Raw genomic sequence first — 26400 nt, 5'->3', positions numbered from 1 at the left:
TGCTGAACTGTTGCGTCTGTAACATTGTTTTTTCCTCATAAATGCGAACACGAAAAATAAAATAAAATGAATATTTTATGTAGCCTGTGGAGTCTGAGAGGCAACCCTTCTTCATCCGGTGGGTAGTAGCCTACTTGTGATTTGCGCAGTGTAATTCACAGAATTGATTTCCCTGCTACAAGCCTCTGTCATGTATTGTGTGAGCTTGTGACTATTGCAAGTGCGCAGCTGAGAAGTCCTGATTATATTGTCTGCTATATTTAGGCCTACTTCTTATTTATTAAGGCAATTGGTTGATGAAACATTGATTAAAATGCGTGGCGCGAGCGATCTCCGACAGTAAACTGATTCTGCTTTGTCTAGGGTAAACAGCTGTTGCGACGCGAGCAGTAACGGCTGCGTCTGGTGTAGACACAGTGTTAAATCTCATTCTGCCTGATAACGCTACGTTACAACATCAAGCAATATTCCAAAAATGTATATAATTATAACACTTTATATAGGGCCATTTTGCATTAAGAGTAGCCTAGTTTCACGTTTAGTACATTTTGCTTACTAATTATTTAAAATAGTATAAAAGTACTGTACATATGTAATTAAAAACGTTTTCATTATGATATTATTAATTTTACTTTAGTAAAAAGATCTGAGTTCTTCCTCCACTGGTAGAGATTAGAGGAATTAAGAGTAAAAATAGAAGATAATAAGGTTTTGTCAGTGACACTTTTTATATATTTATTGATACAAGTTATGACTAAATTAAAAGACAAAGTCGTTAGTGAAGATTATGCAACAGTATTTAGAATGTAATATAATATAATATAACATGCAATGCAAACTAGTTTGGTTACAGCTCAGCTGTATAATTCTCATTCTATCATTCCCCCTGCCTCCATTACATATCTGTGTCACACAAGTGTTTGAATACCACATTTGAGTGATCATTGCAAAACGTGTTTATAAAATATATTTATTCTGATTATAGCTACTGTGTAAAGTACCCATCAAAAGTGTGTACACACCAATAGGAAAGTGTCCAAACTTTTGACTGGTATACTGTACTATAATACACATAAATAATATTGCGACTGTATTATAATATACACATAAATAATATCGGGCGATATATCGGTATCGGGCTTTTTTTACCCCCTAATATCGGTATCGGCATCGGCCCCCAAAAATCCATATCGGTCGGGCTCTAGCAATTACTGTGATTGGGAGCAGATAGTAGAGATGCACATATCTGTTCATACTTGCTGGTCTAACTCTGCTGAAAATATACAGTGGTCCTCTTATCTGGCATAGCCTGATCATCAGGGTGACCCTTGTCATTGTTTTCTGATAGACTATGACAAAACTCTCCATCAGTTCAGCTAAGCCTTCTCACATTTGAGTGTCAGACACATTTATCTTGAAGACAATGAGGAGTAATTTCAGGAAGAGCAGGGTATGGAGGACATAGATTCAAAAAGACAGTTAGAAAGAGAAGCAAAAATTGAAAAACAAAATGCATGTTTTGAGTATCATGATTTAGCCTTATAGTATAATAAAGTAGAATATGGCGCTCACACTAGAAAAATAAAAATTTAAATAAAATGTAAATAAAAATTAAATAATAAAATAAAAATAAAAATAAAAATTTATTCAGAGGCCCAAACTGAGCAAAAACATGCTATTTGGTGCAGTTTCTGAAATGTAAATGGCCAAAAAGTGAGATATAAGTATGATAGCTTGTAATTTAAATCAATTAGGCTAAATATTAATAACAACAGCAGACTACTTTCATAAACTGCATATAAATATCATATGTATCAATATCAATAACACATCTCTCTGTATCACACAATAACAAGTCTTAGTAAGATGATATTCAAGTGCTTAGTCTTAAAATCACAGCTCTGCAGTTTTTATTGTGGGGGCGAAACATATAATGTGATGCAATATGATAATTGAAAGCCAAATAAACGTTTCTCAAAATCCTAATGGATCAAATTTGATATGGATGTGATACATGAAAGAAAAGAAAGCCTGTGTCTGCAACAAAAATCGCACAGCTGTTTTAAACCTGTGATATTCCCTCAGTGCAATTAAGAAGCAAATCAGCGGGGAGGATTAAAACATCCACAGCTGATGGTCCATTTTTGAAAGGCCTTCCCAAGTTCCGCTACACATTTACAAAGTCCTGCAGAGCACCCTGGAGAAAAAAAAATGCTTTCCACTCAAAATGTTTTGAAGGGTACTTGAAATGTCATTTTCACTATAAATACATTATGGCCACTGACAGAGTAGGATTTATGTTGAAACATAAATTATTTTGTTTCCTTTCACCTCTTGTGTGAACCAAACATGTGCTGTGTAAAATCCTTCTTCAAAATAAAGGCTCATGTTGCGACTGGAATGAGATAGTGTTCGTTCCATGCACTAGGATGGTGACATTGATTTCCTCCTTTTGGCCTGCAGCCCTTCAGAAATACCCTCCGCTAAGCCACCGGGGAATGTAATCAGTTTCCCACAAAGCCAGCTGAGACCATCAGCCACTTAACGTTTCTGATGTTGACAATGCTATTACTCAGTTTATCAACAAGTGTAGAAATGCTACAGTGAGACAGGGAAAAACATACTAGCTAATTAGCATCAGTATCAGCAGTATCACAACATTGGAAACATACTGTATGCGCTACTTGTAATAGACAAAGACAAAATTAGTCTAGGTTCTGCAGTTACATTTATATCATTAGATCCATTCGATTATTTGAGTAAGTTGAAACCCAATACTTACATTTTAATACTTACAAGTGTAATCCAGCAATTTCTTTTTAAAAAATCCTGTTGTCACAATATTTTTTAAGAGTACTTAGTGCACGTAACTTAACTTAGTGGAATGTTCACTGAAGTAATGCAACTGCAAATCCTGATAAATTACCCTGCTGGAGGTGGCAAACATTGAAACTCTTGGTAAGTGATGCACGCTGAGAATTGCTAAGTGGACTCCTGCCCCTCAACTACCCTTTCCCCCAACCCTCTAACACATTAACCATGACAACGTCACACCGGCCATTGACAGCATGTTATTTGTTGGCTCGGTCACATCTCCTAGTGCCACCCATTCCTTCTGAAGCCTGTGAATAATGCATGCATGAAGAGCAGGAGGGAGAGAGGGGCCGGAGCGCGAGAAGTTCAGAGGTAATCCATATGGAAGGAGTGCAGGAGTGACTCTCTCCCCTTCTTTATTATTGATTTTATGTCACTTTGGACAGTTCCACTGATACTGATTCCAAACAAAACAGACAACAAAAGAGGTTTGAGCTATCCACAATCGTTAACCCAAGATTGCACCATTAAGGGGTGGGGTGTGTGTTTGTGTGTGAGCGTGATGGAAAAGAGGTTCTGCAGCACTCTGTCTGGGAGGCAAAACACAAGTGGCTCATTCATATGTAAAAGATGGATTGTTGTGAATAATAGTTTAATCAAACCCTGCCTATCGGTGCACTTGCGCACTGTGAGGGATGGCTGCGATGCGTAGAGTGACATTAGCTAATATGGTAAATTTGTCTGTGACAACTTTATCCATTAGCAAAGTCTTCGGCCTGTGTTTTTGCAAAAGCCGATTTAGAGTTGTGTGATAGTATCGTAGAGCATCAGCGAGCCTGCAGGACTCGTTGAGCGACAACTGTGCTGATTCGGAGAGATACTCATGAGGTATAAGCACTCTGCTGATCTGAAGTCTAAAGGGATTATGCCTAAACTTGGTCATGGGTCTTCCGGGCTTGCTGCATTTTCGAGGAGGCACGGATATGAGCCATCCACACAGATTGTTTCTCTCTGCAGCATGGGGGAATAAAATAGCAGCTAGTCGAAGCTAAAAGTGTGTGACGAGGTCAACGTCAAAGAGCCACTCTCTTGTCTTTCTTGTGATTGAGGTTGCCTCGTTAGTATGCGCAGAGGGTTTCAGCTGGTTTGATCTGCCATCCAAAATAGACTAATATAAGGACCTGGCAGTCAAAGTAAGAGTGTCAGTGGTCATTTAGACTTATTTAACAATATATGTATAGCTCAATCAATCTCCTGAAGCTTTACAGGCAAGTATATTTGAAGCTGGGGACAATAAGGACACAAGATGTCCTATTATGTTGTCTCCAGTAGTGCCTCTGATATGGCGGAGTGAGTTTGATGATGGAGAGAGTGGGTTGCTGGAAGAATGCTTTCACCATTCTCAATGCTTATTAGTATGTGATCCAATTTTCAGATGCTTGCCTAGATAATATTAAGCACATCTAATCTGCACTAAGACATGTTTTTCTGTTTCTGTTTGTTTGTTTGTTTTCCCCTGATAGAAGACCAACTTTAATGCTAACATTAAGCCTTGGTCCATTGGCTCGCACCGCCTCATTTCTTGGATACTTTTCTGCCTTTTTTTTTGGCCAAGGTTTTATTTTGTACATGCCTGGGAAGGCTTAAATTTAATTTACTTGGGAAGAAGCTAAGCAACAAAGGGCTATGGATCACAATAAAAGCTTATCAAACCCAAAGAACCCTCTCTGACTGTAAGGGAAATGGGTCAGCTGAATAAACAGGACTATTTAAGTCTCTCACTTTAGTCAAAAGGAAATGTATTCAACACAACAAAGTAAGTAGCACCATGAAGCATGCTGTAACAGGGCCCTGGTTTGTCCATTTAATTGTCTTGTTTACTCTGTTTTTTGTGTGTGTTTTTTTTTTAAATCTATATCAATTATTTACAACCAAATGATAAGCTCATGTTTCTGGGACAGACCAACAAGCAGACACAAAATTCTTAAGAAACAACTTGAAGTCTCCCAGATAACTGTATTGATCTGTGCAATAGAACAAACTATTGCTAAGCTTATAGCTTATATTGCTTGTAGCGCTGTAAAATCAATGATGATATAGTTCAGATAACATGGTCTTCATACGGAAAGTGATGCACCAATGTAGCATCACCACATTTACGGTGTTGGATGGTCTACATTGTAAGGGGCCGGTCCTTAGTGGATCGGGCGGCAGTCGAAGGTGGGGGCCTCGACAACCCGATCTCTGGACACGGAACCTGTATGTCTTGGACACTCGGGTGAAGAGAGGGGCGGAGCTGTCAACTGATCACCACCTGGTGGTGAGTTGGATCCGATGGTGGGGGAGGAAGCTGGACAGACTCAGCAGACCCAAACGTACTGTGAGGGTCTGCTGGGAACGTTTGGCCAAGTCTCCGGTCAGAGAGATCTTCAACTCCCACCTCCGGCGGAACTTCGACAGGATCCCGAGGGAGTCTGGAGATATTGCGTCCGAGTGGACCATGTTCTCCACCTCCATTGTCGACGCGGCTGCTCGGAGCTGTGGCTGTAAGGTCTCCGGTGCCTGTCGAGGCGGCAATCCCCGAACCCGGTGGTGGACACTGGAAGTAAGGGGCAAGCTAAAGAAGGAGTCCTATCGGGCCTGGCTGGCTTGTGGGACTCCTGAGGCAGCTGACGGGTGCCGGCAGGCCAAGCGAACTGCATTCCGGGTGGTTGTGGAGGCAAAAAATCGGGCCTGGGAGGAGTTTGGTGAGGCCATGGAGAAGGAATACCGGTTGGCCTCGAAGACATTCTGGCAAACTGTCCGGTGCCTCAGGAGAAGGAAGCAGTGCCCTACCAACACTGTTTACAGTGGAGGTGGGAAGCTGTTGACCTCAACTGTGGATGTCGTTGGACGGTGGAAGGAATACTTTGAGGATCTCCTAAATCCTACCGACACGTCTTCCATTGAGAAGCAGAGGCTGAGAGCTCAGAGGTGGACTCATCCATCACCCAAGCTGAAGTCACCGAGGTAGTCAAGAAACTCCTCGGTGGCAAGGCCACCGGGGGTGGATGAGATCCGCCCTGAGTACTTCAAGTCTCTGGCTGACACGCCTCTGCAGCATCGCTTGGCGGTCGGGGACAGTACTATTGGGCTGGCAGACAGGGGTGGTGGTCCCTCGCTTTAAGAAGGGGGACCGGAGGGTGTGTTCCAACTACAAGAGAATCACACTTCTTAGCCTCCCTGGGAAAGTCTATGCCAGGGTACTGGAGAATAGGGCCAATAGTGGAACCTCGGATTCAGGAGGAACAGTGTTGTTTTCGTCCCGGTCATGGAACGCTGAAGCAGCTCTATACCCTCTCCAGGGTGCTGGAGGGTTCACTGGAGTTTGCCCAACCAATCCACATGTGCATTGTAGATTTGGAGAAGGCATTCGACTGTGTCCCTCGCGGCGTCCTGTGGAGGGTGCTCTGGGAGTATGGGGTCCGGAGCCCTTTGCTAAGGGCTGTCCGGTCCTTGTGCGACCAGAACAGGAGCTTGGTTGGCATTGCCGGCAGTAAGTCAGACTTGTTCCCGGTGCATGTTGGACTCTAGCAGGGCTGCCCTTTGTCGCCGGTTCTGTTTCGCAGCCAGGGGCCGGGGGGTGTCAGGTTTGGGGACCACGCGACTTCATCTCTGCTCTCTGGATGATGTTGTCGTGCTGGCCCCTTCAGACCAGGACCTTCAGCATGCACTGGGACGGTTTGCAGCCAAGTATGAAGCGGCTGGGATGATAATCAGTGCCACCAAATCTGAGGCCATGGTTCTCAGTCAGAAAAGGGTGGCTTGCCCACTTCAGGTTGGTGGAGAATTCCTGCCTCAAGTGGAGGAGTTCAGGTATCTTGGGGTCTTGTTCACACGTGAGGGAAGGATGGAACGGGAGATTGGCAGACGGATCGGTGCAGCTTCTGCAGTAATGCGGTCGATGTACCAGTCTGTCGTGGTGAAGAAAGTGCTGAGCCGCAAGGCGAAGCTCTCGATTTACCAGTCAATCTACGTTCCTACTCTCACTTATGGTCATGAGCTGTGGGTCATGACCGAAAGGACAAGATCCCGGATACAGGCGGATAAAATGAGCTTTCTCCGCAGGGTGACTGGGCGATCCCTTAGAGATTGGTTGAGAAGCTCGTCACTAGGGAGGAGCTCAGAGTAGAGCCGCTGCTCCTCCACATCGAGAGGGGCCAGCTGAGGTGCTCGGGCATCTATTCCGGATGCCTCCTGGACACCTTCCTGGGAAGGTGTTCCGGGCGCGTCCCTCCGGAGGAGACCCGAGGGAAGACCTAGGACACGCTGGAGGGACTATGTCTCCCGGCTGGCCTGGGAACGCCTCGATGTCCCCCCGGAAGAGCTGGAGGAAGTGTCTAGGGAGAGGGAAGTCTGGGCATCTCTGCTTAGACTGCTGCCCCCGCGACCCGGCCCCGGATAAGCGGAAGAAGATGGATGGATGGATATATGGTCTACAGTCAGCTTTTTTTCTGTTTGTAATATATTATAAGTAAATGATGCCAAAATCAGACAATCCGCCATTTAAGACCATGAACGCTTGTAAAAGGTAGAAAAAAAAAACACTTAAGACATCAACGTTAAGCAGTTTTAAAAGACGGATTGGTTTGGAAAGGGCACAGCTTGAGCCCCACCAAGATAACAGCAGAGGATGGTTTGATCCTCAAGACCAAAGATCCAAAACAGACCTTCTTCTTCATAAAGACCTTTGAATGACCTCTCTTACCACATGATTGAAATCCACAGTACAGCCCACAGAGACTGTTTTTACATATAAAATGAATCAAATCATTCCAAAACAATGCTAGACAGACTTATAATCAAACATCGTTCAACTGCAAAATTCTATATCATGTCTACACCCTACAGTTGTAATTGCAATTGCAAATCAGGTTTAGGGATGCACGATATTGGATTTTTGTGCGATATGCAGATATTTTTCAACTCATTTTGGCCGATAGCCAATACTGTTACCGATTTACATTTATTTGTTCCCTTTGTTTGGAAGCAACACCATGTCTCTCCTGTGCAAGAATTATAAACTAATTATTTTTTAATTTCAGTTAGTATTGAGCAAAAAATATTTTTTTCTTTCATTCTGATTTCAGAGTTCTGAAGTCTCCTTACCAAAAGGTTTCTTGTTAAAGATAAATAAATGTTAATAAAGTTATTTTTATAATAAGAGTACATTAAAAGCTAAAGAAAATAATTAAAAGAAAATAACAATAATAAAGACTTTTATCCCCCCAGACAAATGTAGATGCAGTTGTAACCTAAATATTTTATTTTTGGATTTAACTGTAGATGATCTAGAGCAGTGGTCACCAACCTTTTCAAGCCTAAGATCACATCCCAAGTCCAAATGTAAACCAAGATCTACCACTTGCAGAAAATTATGAAAAAACAAGGCCACAATGTAGTTCTACTTTGACATTCTTTGTTGCCTGTTAGTCACTAGGAAAATATTTATTTAACTATACAAATAGTATATAACTATACAAACTGTCAACTATAATTCAACATTTTCAACAGGAATATAACATTGTTAAGTATATATCCACAGGCTTATTACTCATATATAAACACAATAATCAGTCAATTACAGGCCTAAGCCAATAATGTATTGTTTCATTTTCCCTTTTAAAACATAGGCTATTTCAAATCAAAATGGTAAGTGCAACTAGCATACAAAATATTATGACAACAGTCATCCTTCAATTCTTCAAAAATATTTTCACACAAATTACAGACCTTCTACTATTCATTACCTCAATAATCAATCAATTACAGGCCTAAAACTGATTCTCTTTCCCTTTTCCAACAACATAAAACACAGATCTCCTTTTAACAATAGCCAATACAGGGTTTTTCCTGGCTCAAAATGAGGCGGATGTGGTAAAATCGTAACACTAGGGGGGACCGGGGGCATGCCCCCCGGGAGAAAAATTTGTACATTTTAAAGATAAATTCATTAATCTGGTGCACTTTGAGTCACTCAAATCTGTTGTTAAAAATAAATAATAATCCACCCGCCAACCACCCATATTCTTTGATTTAGATATCTGCATCTGATCATCACATTACAATTATTCAATTAAGCATGATAATATAGTAACATATCACACTGAAGTAGGCTGATTTAAAATGAACATTTATTTAAATTAAAAGTGCTTCTTTTGGCAAAATTACATTTCCTTTATAGCCTAAACAGAGGCTTTAGCCTACTCCCTTTAAACTTAAATTGTCAATGTTTCATTTTTGAAAACGCTCTTATCGGAATAATTTGTTGTACCTTTATAAAGGGCATTTTCCCCCTAATTTTATTTAATGTACTGGTATGCTCTAAATTTCATTTCAAATTCTTACATTTTATCAATACATTCAATTAAAATAATAAGACAAGGCTGTTACCAATCAAATGTAATAATTTACATTGAAAAATTATAACTGTGTTAAATGAGATTATTTTGAATATTTTTTGAATATACAAATAAGGAATGTTGAAAAGAATGATACTTTGAAACTAAACCGCCAGTAGAAGCGGCAGGCGGCCGTCTTAATGAGCGAGTCATTGAGTCATTCATTCAAACGATTCGTTCAAACGGCTGATTGACTCAGAATGAGGCGGTTTAATAATGGGTAACGTTAATTGAATCTTTGACTCGAGCGATTAGGTCAAAACGCTGAATCATTCAGTGATGAATCATGGATGAGTGTTGCTGTGAGATGCGCTGGTTCTGTTGTTTGGAACTATTTTCGCTGCTGAAACAGAACAAAAACAGTAATTACGTCTAAAAATTTAAGTAACTTAATTTTAACTATTTGTTTATTGAAATCTGTTATGAAATCAATATCTTGGTTTCAATCGTGCTTGCATTCAGGAAAACAGCACTCTGGTCGTGTGTAGTCTATAACGTTATATTGTTTCTTAACTATAAATTTGACGGAGGCGACCGCCTCATAATTGTCTATGCAGGAAAACCCCTGCAGATTTCAAACTAGCAATAGCCTACTCCCTCGTTGTGCCATCGTTTCGTTAGCTTGCGTATCGTTAGCTTGAAGAGCTTGATGTGAGCGTAGTGTGAAGTGGCTGAGCTGGTTAAAGCGTGAAGCCTTGTTTATACTCGACGCGTCCGCATGAGCCAAAAATGACGTGATTGTAACGGCGCGCGCGCCTCCGCATCCCCTAGACACCATTTACTACACACAGTAGGCTAACACATGGTGCATTTTTAATTAATAAATAATAATGAATACAAATATTGGTGTTTTTTCTCTGATTTTGAAAACTCTTCGCGATCGACTTAAAATGCTTCCAAGATCGACTTGTCGATCGCGATCGACGGGTTGGTGACTCCTGATCTAGAGCAATGGGCGTCATCAACACGTGAAGTGTGGGTGGAATGACTTCAGTTGATGCTGTCTTTAGCTTAAAAAAAAAAAAAAAAAAATTCTACAATTATTTTAGAGCTCATTGGTGTTACATGGTGTCCTGTGTTTCCCCCTGGTTACTGTTTTTGGTTTAGTCCTGTCAGTTTTCCCGCTCCTTGTTAGTGTTCAGTTCATTCACCTGTGTTTAGTTAATTTGCCCCAGCTGTGCCTTGTTTACCTAATCTGTTCTCTGTGTATTTAAACCCTGTGTTCTCCCTCACTCCTGGTCCGTTCTCGTTTATGTCAAGCGTGTGTTAATGGCCGTTTCTCAATACCAAGTATGCAAACTTCGGACTCGCTTTCTTGGTAGTTTGGACTTGCCAAGTTCGACTCAGGAGAACGAACTCCCGAGGACTAGAGGACGCAAGTCTGGTTATTCTGCAAATGGAACAGCGCGTTCTTGATCGCGTCACTCAGCATGCTCTGGCTACTCCGGTTATCTCTTTATGTATATTTTAGGCAACAATAAAACAAAATATGCTACAACTCTGCTTCTTTTCGTCAACAATAAAACGAAATATGTTATAAAACACCACTCTGCCTCTTTTCATTAAAATAATTCTTAAACAGCCTAATGGCCATGTGGTTCAGGCAACGCGTACATTGATTATCTTCACTGCATATATTTATAACAACATGAACATGATCTTTTTGTTTTCATTTAAAAAATATGAAACATTATTGATTTTTATTGACATTTAACAAACAGAGACAGGGTTGTGTTATTTTATTTTTTTGAATATAGTGAAGAGAATGTTAAAATAAATATCAATATATATATATTAGTGCTGTCAAACGATTAAAATATTTAATCGCGATTAATCGCATTAATGTCATAGTTAACTCGCGATTAATCGCACATTTTTATCTATTCTAAATGTCTCTTGATTTCTTTTTGTCCTATTATTTTTTCTCATTTTAATGCTCTTATCAACATGGAAAAGTGGATCGGCTTGCTTTGTGCAAATGTTTTTTTTATTGAAAACAACATTGGCATATACTGTGTTCAATTTCACACTAACATTCTCACTTGGAGCAAATAATCTCTCACACAATGTAACTGTCCATCAGAGGTCCTGATATTGACGAGGGGGCGGAGAATTCGCATCAGCTGTGTGTGTGTGTGTGTGTGTGTGTAGCGGTGAGAGCTGACGTAAGCAGGTTTCAGCTTACCACACCCTTGGTACGAGCTACCACGTCCATGGCAGTGTAAAAACCATCTTGTTTCGTCAAAACCAATGTAGCGAGTCAGGAGTTGGAATTGCGAGTATTAAAAACGATCAGGATAGAGTATCCGTTCATCCCCTCTATCTCCGAGATCACTTTGGTCTTGTCAATGGAACCATTTGGCAACTTTTTAAAATTAAACTTTCCATTCAGAATCATGTTGGCATCCATCGGCGTCTCACGCTCGTCATCCACTCAAAACGTAACGTTAACCAACTATTTGGCCGGCTCACAAGCCTAAACAAGTGTCGTGCCTGTTGTTTTGTTTCCGGTCTAGCTAGATCCACTTGCACTTTCAAAACGTCCTCGCGCGGCGCAAGCATAGACTGTAAAAAATAGGGCGCAAGCCATTGAAATAAATGGGTTTCATAGCGCAGCGCCGCGCAATATTGCGTCCTGTTGCAAAAGCAAGTGAAAAAAACTACAAAGTTTGCTAGGCCAAAAAGACCGTTAATCGCGCGATAAAAAAATTAACGCCGTTAAAATGGGTTTGTGTTAACGCCGTTAATAACGCGTTTAACTGACAGCCCTAATATATATATATATATATATATATATATATATATATATATATATTTTAAAGTATATAAATTAAAATTACACAACCCTGTCTCTTTTTGTTAAATGCCAGTTTAATGATCAATAATATCTAGCCTAAAAGGTATAGAAGCTACAATGAGAAATAAAGCAAACAATTCAGTCAAACATAAGCTCTCTAAGCTACAACGTTAAAGTTAAATAGCCTAAATAAAGTTATGAAACTTCACTTTTTACCCTCAGCCAAAAATTTTTTTTGCCATGGAACAAACTATAGATTAATGACACCAAAGATCGACTTATACACAAGACGAATTATACGTCATGTTTATCCACTAGACTAGAGACATCATAGCCAGCGGCAAACGTCAGAAGCACTAGCCGAGGAAAAGCTGTTCCAGTCGGGGTTGATGAGCGTGGAACACCCGGTGATCACCTGGATGTCACAACTCCGAAAACGTCAGATACATTTTTCAAATAGGCGCTATCTTTATAAATAAACCAGAGATTTGAGCTTTAAACAACTACATTCTCGCCTGAAACACTCTTAAAATTACATTTCATGACACAATAACAGTAGTATTTTGATATTACGCGGGTTTTCTCCTCTGCTATTGACGCTTGCTGGTTTGTGCGAGATGCTTTCTGGGATACCCGGCTGTCTCAAGTCCGCACAAGTCACCTCTCGATGCATCCTCGGTAAACGGGGCGGATCAAGAACACATCCAGGGATTTGAACTGGACTTGGCTAGATGTGAACTTTGAATTGGGACAGTACTTGGGCAGTGACTGATGACGTTTCACAAGTCCACAAGAACACAAGTACAGACAAGAACGCATATTGAGAAACGGCCAATGTTCCTGAGTTCTTCATTATTAAATATCCTGTTCCTCCTGGTCTTCTCGTGATTCCTGGCGTATCGTAACAGAAGAACGGACCATAAACTGTACAAGGATGGCTGAAGACAAACTCCTCTCCATTTCCCAGAATGGGCGATCATTGGAGAGGTATGTGGAAGAGTTCCTGAGTCTTTATCATCAGGTGAGCTGGGGTAACTCTACTATTAATGCCTGCTTCCGGATGGGACTAGATGATAATTTATTCAGATTTATCACCTCTGATGATTGTTACAAGTCAATCCCTAACTTCATTAACTATATCCTAGAATTACATGGCTCTAATTTCTTTGTTGATATAGTAGAAGACAATCAAAATTGTCATCCAGTCCCTATCCGAAAGCATGTAGATACCCCAGTTCACCCCGAACCAGCACCTTTCACATACCTCTCCAAGGGTTCGAAGTCCTCCGGCTCATCCAAAATGGCCGCGGGGGAAAATCTGGCGAGTCCTGCCAAGTCCGATCTCCACGTCAGCCCCGCCGAGCCTGAGATCCACGGCAGCCCTCCCGAGCCTGCATTCCGCGTCAGTCTTCCCAAGCCTGCACTTCACGTCATGCCCGCCGAGCCAGAGCTTCACGTCACGCCCGCCGAGCCTTCTCTGCTGGTCCCGTCCAGTCCCGAGCCTTCTCCGCTGGTTCCGACCAGCCCAGAGCCTTCACCGCTGGTTCCGACCAGCCCAGAGCCTTCACCGCTGGTTCCGTCCAGCCACGCCAAGCCTGCGCTTCACGTCAGCCACGCCGAGCCGTCACCGCCATGGCCGTCCGAACAGGTGTCCCCGCCATGGCCGTCCGAACAGCCTGCTCCGCCTTGGCCACCTACACCGCCAGCTCCACCCTGGCAGCCTGCACATCCTGCTCCGCCCTGGAGGCTTCCTGCTCCGGGTAGGCCACGCCCTCGTCAGCCTCCAGGGCGCCCGCCCCTCCACCACCCCTGTTGATGTTCTACGGCGCGAGGTCGCGCCTTTTTGGGAGGGGGCGTAATGTTACATGTGTGTCCTGTGTTTCCCCCTGCTTAGTGTTTTTGGTTTAGTCCTGTCAGTTTTCCCGCTCCTCGTTAGTGTTCAGTTCATTCGTGTTTAGTTAATTTGCCTAATCTGTTCTCTGTGTATTTAAACCCTGTGTTCTCCCTCACTCCTGGTCCGTTCTCGTTTATGTCAAGCGTGTGTTAATGTTCCTGAGTTCTTCATTATTACATATCCTGTTTCCTGTTCCTCCTGGTCTTCTCGTGATTCCTGGTATACCACGTATCGTAACAATTGGATTCAAGTTATTTAAAAAAAAACTGATCAATAAACAAGATCAATAACCTTTGACATAAAAATGTATGGCATCGATTACTGCTTTATTTATTCAGAAACAGAAGTAACTTCAAGTTATTTGTGTATTCTATTTTTCATTGTATTAGTATAACAACAGCACCCCCACTAAATAAATATAACATTCTACCAGGCGGGCATTAAGGCTTCTGCTGCTGTCGAGGCTTCTGTTCGCGCTAGAGAGTAGAGAGTGGCTGTTGACGGGTATCGCATTCACAAATTCAAGGCAGCAATTTGAAAACTGTGAATCTAATTACCATAAATGCAAAAGTTCACTTCAAGAATGACCACACTGCTGATGTGATCTTATCGCCAGCAGTCCTTGCACGTGAGTTATTGTGGGCACATATCAACACATTATCATATCGGCAAGGCATATCGGCATATTTTTTTCATATCGGCCAATGCCGATTATTATATTTTAAGCCTTAATTGGCCGATTCCGATGTCATGCCGAAAATATTGTCCATCCCTACTCAGGTTTATTGGCACAATTGACAGACATCCAGCAGTTTGCAATGAACAAATCAAACAGTATTATGTGCTTACAAATATAATGTCTTAAACTGCTGATCTAGTTACCTTGCTAACAAATAGTGGTTTTCACTATAGATTTGGATGAATATCCGCTACAGAGTTGATAGTTACGGCCAGTTCAAGTGAGTACTGGACAATTCATTTGCTCGGCTGTAAAATAAGTGATTCCTTCAAAATTCCCTATAAATGAATTAAGGTTACTGAGCTTCTGCTTTCTGGTATGGAATAGCAATGTATCTAAATCCAAAGAAGAGATGTGTGAAGCAGAATGATGGTGAACAAGTCCATGAAACTATAAACAAGACACATCATGAATGTGACATGTTGAGGTGTCCATGAGCAAGACACCTAACCCCAGCTGCTCCCGACGAGCTGGATGGTGCCTTGTATGGCTGACACCGCCGTCGGTGTATGAATGGGTGAATGTGAGGCAAAATGTAAAGCGCTTTGGTGGCCATTGGGTCTGTGAAAGCGCTATATAAATGCAGTCCATTTACCATTTAAATTAGTAATTTGGGTTACACTTTATTTTAAGGTGTCCTTGTTACAGTGTAATTATACATTTAAGTATTGAGTAATAATAATTAACTACATATACTTATGATTGTCACGTTTTGAGTAAAAAAACAAAACGAAAAAATTCTCTGTTCTGTTCATGTTTGAGTTTCTTTGTTAATTAGTTCAGTTCTCCTCCGTTCTCACCCTGTTTGTCTCCATGGGTTCTAATTGATTGGGTTCCTCGGTTCAGGTGTGTCTATTTAGTTTCTCCCTTTGTCTACTGTATATATAAGCACTCAGTTTGCGTTAGATCTTTGTTCCGGTATTATTATTGCGTAAGCTGTGTAGTTCTGTTATTTCTCCTTCGATACCCTCGTCTTCTGTTTGTGACTTCTGTGGATTTGGATTCCTGCTTCCAGTGAGTGTTTAACTATACAGCATTCCAGAATACTGGAACCTTTAAAGGGGTCATATAATGGTACATGCACTTTTACAAGTTGATTGTACTGAAATGTGTGTTGGCAGTGCCTGTACACAAACATCATATAATGATAAAAATCCATCCAGTGGTTTTGTTTTAATCTCCTTATATGTTTTCCCCTGCCTCAAATCGAGCCGTTCGTTTTTGTGACGTCAATAAAACGGACGCCCCTCCCACGATTGTTGATTGACGGGAGCGTTTCAACACAGACCCGCCCTCGCACATGAGGTAGCTGTCAATCATAGTCTGCGTGGCGCGGACCGGACCGGCGCGGTCATTGTTGATGTGCCGGAGCACTGTCTATGAGCAGAATGGCGTCTAAGCGATTGTGGTGTTCTGTTCTTGGGTGTAATAACGAACACAGTCATTTTAATGTTCCTGAATCCGAACCGCTGAAGACGCAGTGGCTGAGTTTTGTTTTCGAAGGGAATATTCCACACGAGCAACGTCAATGCTTTCATGTTTGCGCGAATCATTTCACACACCAGACTGCTTTATAAATGAGGGTCAGTATAAAGCTGGATTTGCTAAGAAGCTTTGCTAAAAAGGATCGGTACCAGATATTCGTGTTCCTGCTGAACCTCCAGAAGAACGGAAGTGAGTGAAACGTTTTATTAAACTTTATATTAATATATTAATCTTTGCAAATCGCTAGCTGCACGCTTCACAATGAATGCGTCTAAGGTTTACACTCAGTCAGGGTACATTACGGCATGTTTTCTATGTATGACGTTCTCAATATAATTCATAATTCCTCGTTTATACTGAACAACGCGTTATTGTGTTATTGTTTTACAAACGGTGTACTGTACACAGAACAGAGAGGCGGAGTGAGCGCAGCTCATGATCATTTAAAGGCATATGCACTGAAACGGCGTGCTGAAAACAGAGCTCTTTTTGACCAGGTAAAATAAGTGTTTTCTTACAATACTAATGAGAATTTTTAATTAAAGTATATTACAAACTTTTAATTTAGACCCTAAATAATCATATTAGCTTGTACAAAAATGGCATTATATGACCCCTTTAAGACAAAATAATGTCTCCCTCCGTCAAGATGGTCATCCTCTGGAGCAGTACGTGGATGAGTTTTTAGAGTTTTCACATCTGGTGAGTTGGAGCAACACTACACTCAATGCCTGCTTTCAGATGGGACTGGATGATGAGGTAATTCGGTTCCTGTCTCCTGGGCATTGTGATTCACCCTTAGCCGATTCCATTTTTTTTTTCCTTTGGCTAAATGGTTCTGATTTCATGGTTGAATAAGCTAAAGAGGACAATTACAACCCTTATCTAGTCCCATCCCGAAAGCTTTTGGGCACTCCAACTCACCCGGAGCCTGCAACCAAACCCTCCACATCCCTGAACAACGGGACCATCTCATCCGCTCCAGAGTCCACTCCAGCCCCAGAATCCACTTCAAAATTCAGTCAAGAGTCCACTTCCAAGTCCGTTTCATTGATTTGACACAATTTGTACATTGCGTACATACAGGTTTTTACATTGTACTTATTTTTTTAATTACCTGCATTTCACTCATTTCTGTAATTACAACTATAATTGTTTTTAAAAAATGTGTTTTGCGATACAAAATGAATAAAATAAGTACATAGTACATTTTATTTGATTGATTGATTTATTATTATTAGTTAAAGACACCTACGTGTGACCAAAATATATTACAATTGGAACTGATTGTGAAAAGTGTTGATTACAGCATTATATTTGGATCTACCGCAATGTAAAGTTGACTGTTTAGTCCCTGGCTTGATTTATTTATGCATAAACAGCAATACAAATTTTTGAAACTATATAGTACAATGACCTCTATATGTTAAAAGATCAAAGGAAATGTGATCCCTTTAAACAAAAAGCTCTATTTTCACACCATTAATTCTCATTAGGTGGAATAAAAAAATAAAGAGATCTGTTTTGTGATCTGAGCCCAAATAATGTCTCGGTTAGGTATGTAACCATGGTTCCCTGAAAAGGGAATGAGACGCTGTGTCATAAGGCCAAGAAATCAGTCCAATTGCCCAAGCCTGTGAGGACCAGCCTGCCACATCACAGACATCTTGGAGGGAAACTCCTAACAGTAAAGCTTTAGAAACAGCCATACCCCTGGTGGAGTGGGCCCGGACAGACAAAGGTGAAGGCTGGCCAGCCTCATAAGCAAGTAAGATAGCCTCGACCACCCACTTACTCTTCCACTGCTTAGATGCTGGGAAAACTTTCCTGGGTGACCCAAAACAAACAAAAAGCAGTTCAGAATTTGTACATAGGGCAGCTCTGTGGACGTAAACATCTAGTGCCCTAACTAGGCAGAGCAAATTTAGTTTCTCTTGGTTAGACGCCCGAGGAGGGAGGAGGACAGAAGGCCTGCAGCACAATAGGTCTTACAGTAGTAGTAGTTACCTTGGGAATATAACCCGGTTTAGGGATAAGAAAATCCTTCACCATACCAGGAGCAAATTCAAAACACGAGGGAGTAGGGCTGTCACTTTTTATTCGATATTCAAATATGCATTCGAACATGACGTGAAATATCCGTAATCGAACTATAAATAAACTATCCGGTTTTTAAAGTGCCATGTGTAGCGCATTTTTTTACAGTCTATGATTAGACCGTTTGTTTTTTATTTTATTGTTTGCCATCTCATCCAGTAGAGGGCGCTCTAAACGTATTGTAGCTAAGGCCCATGACCAAATCAAGTGAATAATAACAACACATTAGCCACCCTGTTTTGAAAATGGAAGATAACGCACAGAACGGACAGTATGAGCGGACAATTACGACCCCAACTCATTTAAAAAGTGGTGTCTGGAAATATTTTGGGTTCTACACCGTGGATGGTAAAGTAACCGTTAAAGATAAGGTAGTTTGCAAAAAACGGTTTACTTACACATCCTCGACATCCAATCTTCGCGCTCACCTGTCGAGTTACCATCCAAATGAGGCAGCGGCGTCAGACACAAAGCAGACGGCCAGAGCATCGCCAGGCGTCCAACATCGTATGACTGCATACTTTCCTGCACAACCGGTTGGCACCTTGCCAGATGCACGGGTAAAGGCCATCACCGATAAGATGGCAAGGTTTATTTGCAGGGATATGAGACCTATAAGTGTAATTTCGGGAGACGGGTTTCAGGACCTCATAATGGAACTGGAGCCACGATACACAATTCCATGTCGCACCACTATATCAGCCCGCATAGTAGAGTTGTATGACACCACAGGAGAAAACATTAAAACCTTATTGCAGGACAAGAAACTCTCTCTAACTACAGACGGGTGGGCATCACTGGCCACACATGCTTACGTGACAATCACAGCTCACTTCCTTTCAGACACATGGGACCTAGAGAATTTCGTTCTTTGTACGAAAGAGCTAAGAGGAAGTCACACAGCTGCCCATGTCGCAGAGAGCATCAGCAACAACCTGGACGACTGGGATATATCCCATGAAGCAGTAATAGCGGTTACCAAAGACAATGCGCAGAATTAAGTGAAAGCCAAACGTGATTTAGGCCTCATACATGTACCTTGCTTGGAGCACACGTTAAACCTAGCCGTGCGCAAGGGAATAGTGGTGAGGGCTATTGATACGGCCCTTTCTCGCCTTAAACAGACGGCAGCTCATTTTGGGAAGTCTCCTGGTGACTGCTGCCTGTTAGAGGCAAAGCAGGAGCTTCTCGGACTGAAAAGGAGAGACTGATAAATGACTGCGTCATGAGATGGAACACGACGTATGACATGATCTGCCATGCCTCCGAACAGCAAGCAGCCTTTGCCGCGGTCATTTTTGAAAAGAAAATGTCCCACTTGGAACTCAGCACTTCGGAGTGGTCTGTGGTTGAACAACTAAAAGACACACTGAAACCATTCAAAATTGCAACTCAGGCCCTCTCCATCGATGCCTACCCTACAGCATCCGCCGTCCTCCCTCTAAAACATGTTATGCTCTCTCAGCTGACCACCACTCCTGATGCAACACAGAAAGCAGCTATCAAAGAAATGAAAGGTAGGCTTGTCTTTTCCTTCTATTCATTTTAGCACAGGCTAATGCTTAACATTAACGGCCTAATTTCGTTATTGTCGAAATTATAAATAATTTCCCTAATTTCGGGGATAGAAAATTGACAGTTAATATCACGAGTTACAAACAAAACAATTAGTTTCAGATACAATAATTGATTAATTTTATTTCCATTCTTAGCGAGGATGGTCAACAATTTCAAACTGCGCTACAGTGAAAACAACACCGAATGTATGCTTCTCAATAAAGCGGCCCTTCTGGACCCCCGGTTCAGCCGCTTGGTTCACCTTTCGCCTGGGCAGAAACACGTCTTAATTGAAAGCTTGTTTCAGGAGCTGAAGGAAGTTGAGAGTGAGATCGACAGCGACTGTGCGCAAGAGAGGGAAGACGTGGCTCCGGCCTTAGGTGCCATGGGAAGCTTGTTTGGGGACATGTATAATTCGATCGACTCGGCCACACACAACACAGATGGTCTCCAGGAGCTTAAAAACTACATAACTGAACCTCGTCTCCCCACAGACAGCAACACGCTGCATTGGTGGAGAGACACAGGCTCTCAACATTGACGTGCAAATACCTGTGTGTGCCAGGCACGTCTGTGCGCTCCGAACGTGTGTTCTCCACCGCGGGGAACATTGTGAATAAAAAGACAGCTGCACTTGATCCAGATCAAGTTGATAGATTGGTGTTTCTAGCAAACAACATTAAGAAATGAATTAGGCTGCTATATGCCTTACTCCTGGCTGTTAAGTTGTCATGTTATTGTGCCATGCTGTTCCGATTCTGTTTTTTTCCATGTAGCCTAATGTTGTGATTGGGTATGCATAGTGGCACTTCATATAGATTAAGTTGATAACCTGCTGTTTCAAACATTTAAGTCAAACATTTTTTTCAGACAGGCTATTGCCTGAGTCCTGTTTATGACAGTCAAACTGTTAATAAATTTGTGATTGAATCTCCGTTATGGTGTTTTTTTGTGGGGGGCTCGTAGATATTCGAATATATTCGAATACATTTCTTGATATTTGATATCCGTTCGAATTTGAACGTGACAGCCTTACGAGGGAGATACCGAAGGGGCTTGGGAGTCTCCAATTCTTTTAAAAGACGAGATAGCGAGGAGAAAGACAGTTTTCAGAGTGAGAAACTTCTCAGGAACCTCCTCAATAGGCTTGAAGGGAGCCAAGGAAAGGCCTTCCAATACTATGGCCAAATCCCAAGCCGGCACTCTCGTGCAGACTGCAGGTCTAAGCCTTAAGGTGCCACGGAAGAAATGGGTCACTAGAGGGTGTCTCCCCAAAGACACACCACCCAAAGGAGTGTGGTAGGCAGCTAAGGCCGCCACATACACCTTTAGGGTGGAGGGGGATAGCCCTGTGGAGAACCGTTCCTGCAGGAATTCCCGCATTCCACCCACTGGTCAGTTAACTGGGTCCAGCTGGTGATTTTCGCACCATGAAGTGAATAATCTCAACTTCAAGGCATAAAGTTTCCTTGTGGAGGGAGCTCTGGATTGAAGGATGATCTCAACAACCTCGATGAGAGACCTGAACTTATGAGCTGGGCCCCCTCAGAGGCCAAGCCCACAGTTACCATAACTCTGGATGGGGGTGAGGAATCGACCCCTTCGCCTTAGAAAGAAGGTCCCTCCTGGGCGGAATCTCCAGAGGAGAGCCGTGGAGGAGAGGCACGAGGTTAGAGTACCATACCCGGACAGGCCAGAACGGGGCTACTAGCAGAAGATGGACCCCATCCCGGCGAACTCTCTCCGGAACTACCGGGAGGAGAGCAATCGAGGGGAAAGGCATACAGAGGTAACCACGGCTACATCTGTACCATGGCGTCCAGTTCAAGAGGAGCTGGATGAGTGAGGGAGAACCACAGTGGACAATGTGTCGTCTCTGAAGATGAGAACAGATCTACTTCCACTCGGCCGAACTTCTCCCACAGGAGCTCCACTACCTTGGGGTGGAGTCTCCATTCCCCGGGCCTCGGCCCCTGCCTTGACAGGATGTCTGCCCCCTGATTTAGATACCCCGGGAAGTATACTGCCCTCAGAGAGAGCATCTTCCCTTGGGCCCACATGAGGATCTGGTGAGCCAACTTGTATAATGGGCGTGACAGCAGACCCCCCTGAAGGTTTATGTAAGAGACCACCGATATGTTGTCTGTATGAACAACCATGATTTCTTCCACATAACTAAAGCACAATCATGCAGGGCAGGTTTCCCCTTTGGGAGAACCCCTTGGTTTTAAGCCACCACTGTATGGGTCTCATGTACAGCAGGACAAAAGGTATCATGTTGGACGCAGCTGCCATCAGACCCAAAAGCTTCTGTAACTGTTTTACAGTGAGTCACTGGCCTAGCTTTAGCTCGTTTACAGCTGAGAGAATTGAAGCAATACGAGCAGGAGACAGATGTGCCTGCATTGTCTTCGAATCCCATATCACACCTAAAAAAGTGGTTCTCTGAGCTGGAGAAAGCACACTCTTCTTGGCATTCAGCCTTAGCCCCAACTTTCTCATGTGTGCAAGAACAGCATCTCTATGTTGAACTGCCAGGTGCTCCGTTTGAGCTAGAATCGACCAATCATTGTTTTTCAACAATCATGTAATTTAGTATGCAGATGCCCTGGAGTCACAGAGGAGCTAAAGTTGCATCCACACACTTCGTGAAAGTACGGGGTGATAAAGCTAGGCCGATAGGACGAACCCAATAGGAACTTCTTGTCTTGAGGAAGGATGGATATGTGGAAGTATGCATCCTTGAGATCTATCCTGACAAACCAGTCATCGGACCTAATTTGTAACATGATTTGCTTCAGAGTAAGCATCTTGAATTTGAGCTTCCCTACAGAGCGACTTCCCAAAACAAACAAGGTGGCGGAGATGGCAGAATGGCCCCCTGAGGAAACTGAGGAGAGACGGGCACGTATAGTGAGGTGAAAACCGTCTCCCCCGGAGAGCTCTGCCCTCGTAAGCCGCCAAAGCCCTCTTAGAAGCAATAACAGTCCTTAGATCCGTTTTGCCCATCGAGGACTTGGACTGCGAGCGTCTCCCCGATCCTTAGTCTTTCTGCAAGGGAGTACGGGTAGCGATGCTCGGCTTCCGATGCTTCCGATAAGGAATTTTTGGAACGGCGCCGCTTGCTTTTTTGCCTCTCGGAACCTATCGGCGACTGAATTTACAGCGTCGCTGAAAAGGCCAGATGGAGAGAGTGGGGTGTCCAATAAAAAGCTCTTGTCTTCTTCTTTGAATCCAGACAGATTTAACCACAGATTTCTCTCCGTAACCACGAGGGCTGCCAGAGAGCTACCGACTGACTTGGCCGTCTCCTTGGTGGCCCGGAGAGATAAATCTGCTGCTTGACACAGCCCTTTGATAGCTTCAGAGCTAACCCCCGGAAAAAATGGTAAGCCCCATCGAGGAGGTTGTGAGTGTGATGGCAGAAAGCGTTTGTCTAATCTACTTTTATAAAGACGCTCCTGTTTCTCGGCCGGCCAGTTGATGTTTAACCTGGCTTCGGCTCGAGTCACAACCTCCACAAGCTCCTCAAATGCAGTGGCAAGTTGTGTGGGATATGAAGTGGCGAGTCTTTAGTATCTACATGTGTATCCCCACCCGTAATACAACGTGGGCAGAGATGAACACAGTTCCTGAATTGTTGTTTGCTCGCCACAATAATGCCACTTACACAATGGTGAAAAACTCCTGTCTAACAGTTTTCTCTGAATAAGCTGAACGCAAATCACGTAGAGGCGTTCCCACAGCGTTTTAACGCAGTGCAAGTTCCCTTTGAAAGGGAAACTTGATTCTTCAACTTAATACTTGACAAATTTTGTGGGAAAAAGGGTAAAACAGGGGTGTTAAATGCTGATTCCAGAGGGAGACGTATGTCAAATTTGTGCCAGCCTCTTCAACAACTGAAATCATCTTCTGAAAATTTTTTGGTGTTATTTGTAATGGTGTTGGGGTGATAGATGTTCCAGAAGACTGGTGCTGTGATATCACACTGAATCAAATTCAGTACATTTTCAATCTGCTGACATAGTGGAAAATGAATTTCTGCTCCCAAAGCAAGGACATCACATTCAGTCACCCCTACTGAATATCTTGTGTGTGGTGGGTGGAAGGAGGGGGGTGCAATAAAATGAACGTCTGCTATCCTTCCGCTTTCATCTCAGATGCTTCTTTCATCACTCTCTCTTGTGCATGTGTCTCTTTTTTCCCTATGTTACTGGCAGATGGAATTGGTAGATTCCAATCAATGTTCTTCTTTGACTAATTACTCTGACAAAGATGGTGAGGATCCAGATGAATAGATGCCTGCTGCGCATATCTGGCAACACACACACACACGCTGTACCAAGAAAATGCCAAATATATCCTGATCAGCAGCTATAAATCTGCAGTAGAATGATTCTCTATTAAACACTTACCAAGTTATGATCTGGTATGATGGCTCTGGATTTAGACCACTGTAAAGGCCCTGTTATGCTCACTGCAAAGTTATTTTTTGTCCTTCACCCAGGGTTAAAAAGAAATTTGAAAAGGCTAAACAATGATATACTGTTTGTAAAAACACTGACACCACTGCTGGGAGCTGAGTTTAAATTAATTTTTAAAAGTCCATAGCAGAGGTGGACTTTCATTACAGTACTTCAGTACATTGGTCAATTTGTTCTACTTTCTTGAGTACAATTAAATTGTGGTACTTTTACTTTGACTTCAGTTGAATAAAAATAAAGTATTCAATTTTGCTACATTTATTTTTCACCAGAAGTACAAAGTACACAAATGACAAAGGTGCCGACGGAGAAACAAGGCGAGCTGGCATTTGACGGGCACTTTTCAAACCGCGGTGGAGCCCTGCGCTTCAAGCAATAATAATGTCTGACTCGAGTGCAAAACCAATCAAAACTTCCAGTTCAGTTGTGGGGCGTTTAAACCACACTTTGACATTAAATCACTGTCGTTGTCCTTTGGAATCAGTATCCCTAACGTTTCAATATTTTAGGGAATGTAAGTGAGGTATGCTCATTTTCTGATTCTAAATTGTAATTTTTGCAGCTCCTGACATGCATTCTAGTGTCTAAAATGCAGGCACACAGTTAATTTGTATGGTAAAGCTTGCCCTCTAAATAATGCATTTAAACTAAATGTACAAAGCAAACTTTGCACAAAGCTGAACTAACCTCAACATTAACAACAACATTGAAATAAGAGTGCATGGTTTATCTGTCAATCATATGCATGCACGTAAAAGTGTAGTTTGTTACTCTATAGGGTTGCCAACTGTCCCGAATTACGCGGGACGTCCCGATTTTTGGGCCTACTTTATTTGTCCCGATCGGGACCTCTCTTGTCCTGATTATTGAGTGCTGCGCTGATCTGACTGATACAACAGCAACACGACACGTAAATTAGTTCAAATCTCCTAGAATCTAGAGCTGCGCATGCGAGACAGAACATAGCCTAATGTATGTGCGTCAGCGCCAAACAGTGTAGCGCGGAGAGAGGGAGAGAGCGAGAGACCTTGCCTGCGAGATCCTCTCCTAATAGTTGTGATTTAATGTTGTATTTTACTTTTAGAAGACCATTAGCTCTGGCACTTGATTGAAAGCACAAAATCCCTTTTTACCAAAATCCCTGTCTATATGACCCTTCACAATGCTGACATGTGCGAGTGAGCTAATGAGCAGTAAAAACCAACTGGCATCACTGCAACACAATCTAGGCTAAACTCGTCTCGGAATCCTACAGGTTTTTCCAGCGTCAGTTTCTTTCCAGGTTATTGAGTCACACTTGTAACCAAGCCCGCTCTGCCACTGAAAATCCAATTCATGGCAGTTTGTGCGAGCGATTTACAGCCAACTATGGTTGGCTCCAATGGCATTTTGCAGATCGTAAAAGACCCTGCACAGTAATACAACCTTATTAATGAATGTATTAGTTACAATGCATCCCTAGAGCCAGCAACATGGGAAAAAGAGAGGCTAGATGGGGAGGGTTGATGAGTCATCCTACCCGGTTTGTGAGCTGGGGTCGAAAAGCATGAGGAAGATCCACACGCAGGGGACGCGTGCTGTGAGCTTGTGGAGAACGGCAGCCATATCACTTTGAGTGCTGAAAGCCTGCAGAAAGAAGAGAGTAAAGATGGTGAGAAAATGCAAATTAGTAAAGTGGAGAACTTTGAGAATATGGCATACAAGCTCTGTCCCTCTGTCATTCTGAGATTCAAATTCAAATGATGCTCTTCAGCCCGCAGGTGATCTGTACAAGGTATTAATGTGCATAGGAATGCACAATACCATATTTTGAGTCTTAAGCCAGTGCACACTGTACGATTTTGGCCATGATTTGGCCGTCTAGGATTTCCTGACTGAAATTTGCTTATATACAGTATTCTAGTCTGGTAAACAGACTTTTTTTTTTCTTTTTTCTTTTTTATGTCTAACAATATATTTGGTAAGAACTTCTGTATCGGATCAATCCCTTGACATGTCAGCGTGAAAATGCAACCTGTTTGTGACAAGTATTTGCTGGAACCTACTATGCAGAGCAGTACTGCAAGAATTTGATTAAACTGTCTGGAGATGTT

At 42.5% G+C, this 26400-nt stretch overlaps 1 protein-coding gene across 1 annotated transcript in view; it reads right to left on the bottom strand.

Annotated features, from left to right (window-relative positions):
- The window catches only part of gabra3 (gamma-aminobutyric acid type A receptor subunit alpha3), a 597199-nt gene that overhangs the window by 427610 nt on the left and 143189 nt on the right, over positions 1-26400 (bottom strand). The window contains exon 2 of the mRNA XM_056239111.1: positions 25827-25933. Coding sequence (XP_056095086.1) covers positions 25827-25912 — 86 coding nt within the window. The 5' untranslated portion in view covers positions 25913-25933. The remainder of the gene's footprint in view (positions 1-25826; positions 25934-26400) is intronic.

This window comes from Rhinichthys klamathensis, unplaced genomic scaffold, assembly GCF_029890125.1.
Source record: "Rhinichthys klamathensis goyatoka isolate OS25496 unplaced genomic scaffold, OSU_Roscu_1.1 h1tg000554l_1, whole genome shotgun sequence".
Classification (NCBI taxonomy): domain Eukaryota; kingdom Metazoa; phylum Chordata; class Actinopteri; order Cypriniformes; family Leuciscidae; genus Rhinichthys; species Rhinichthys klamathensis.
Note: the sequence above shows the minus strand (reverse complement) of the source record. Positions and strands in the feature narration are given on the sequence as shown.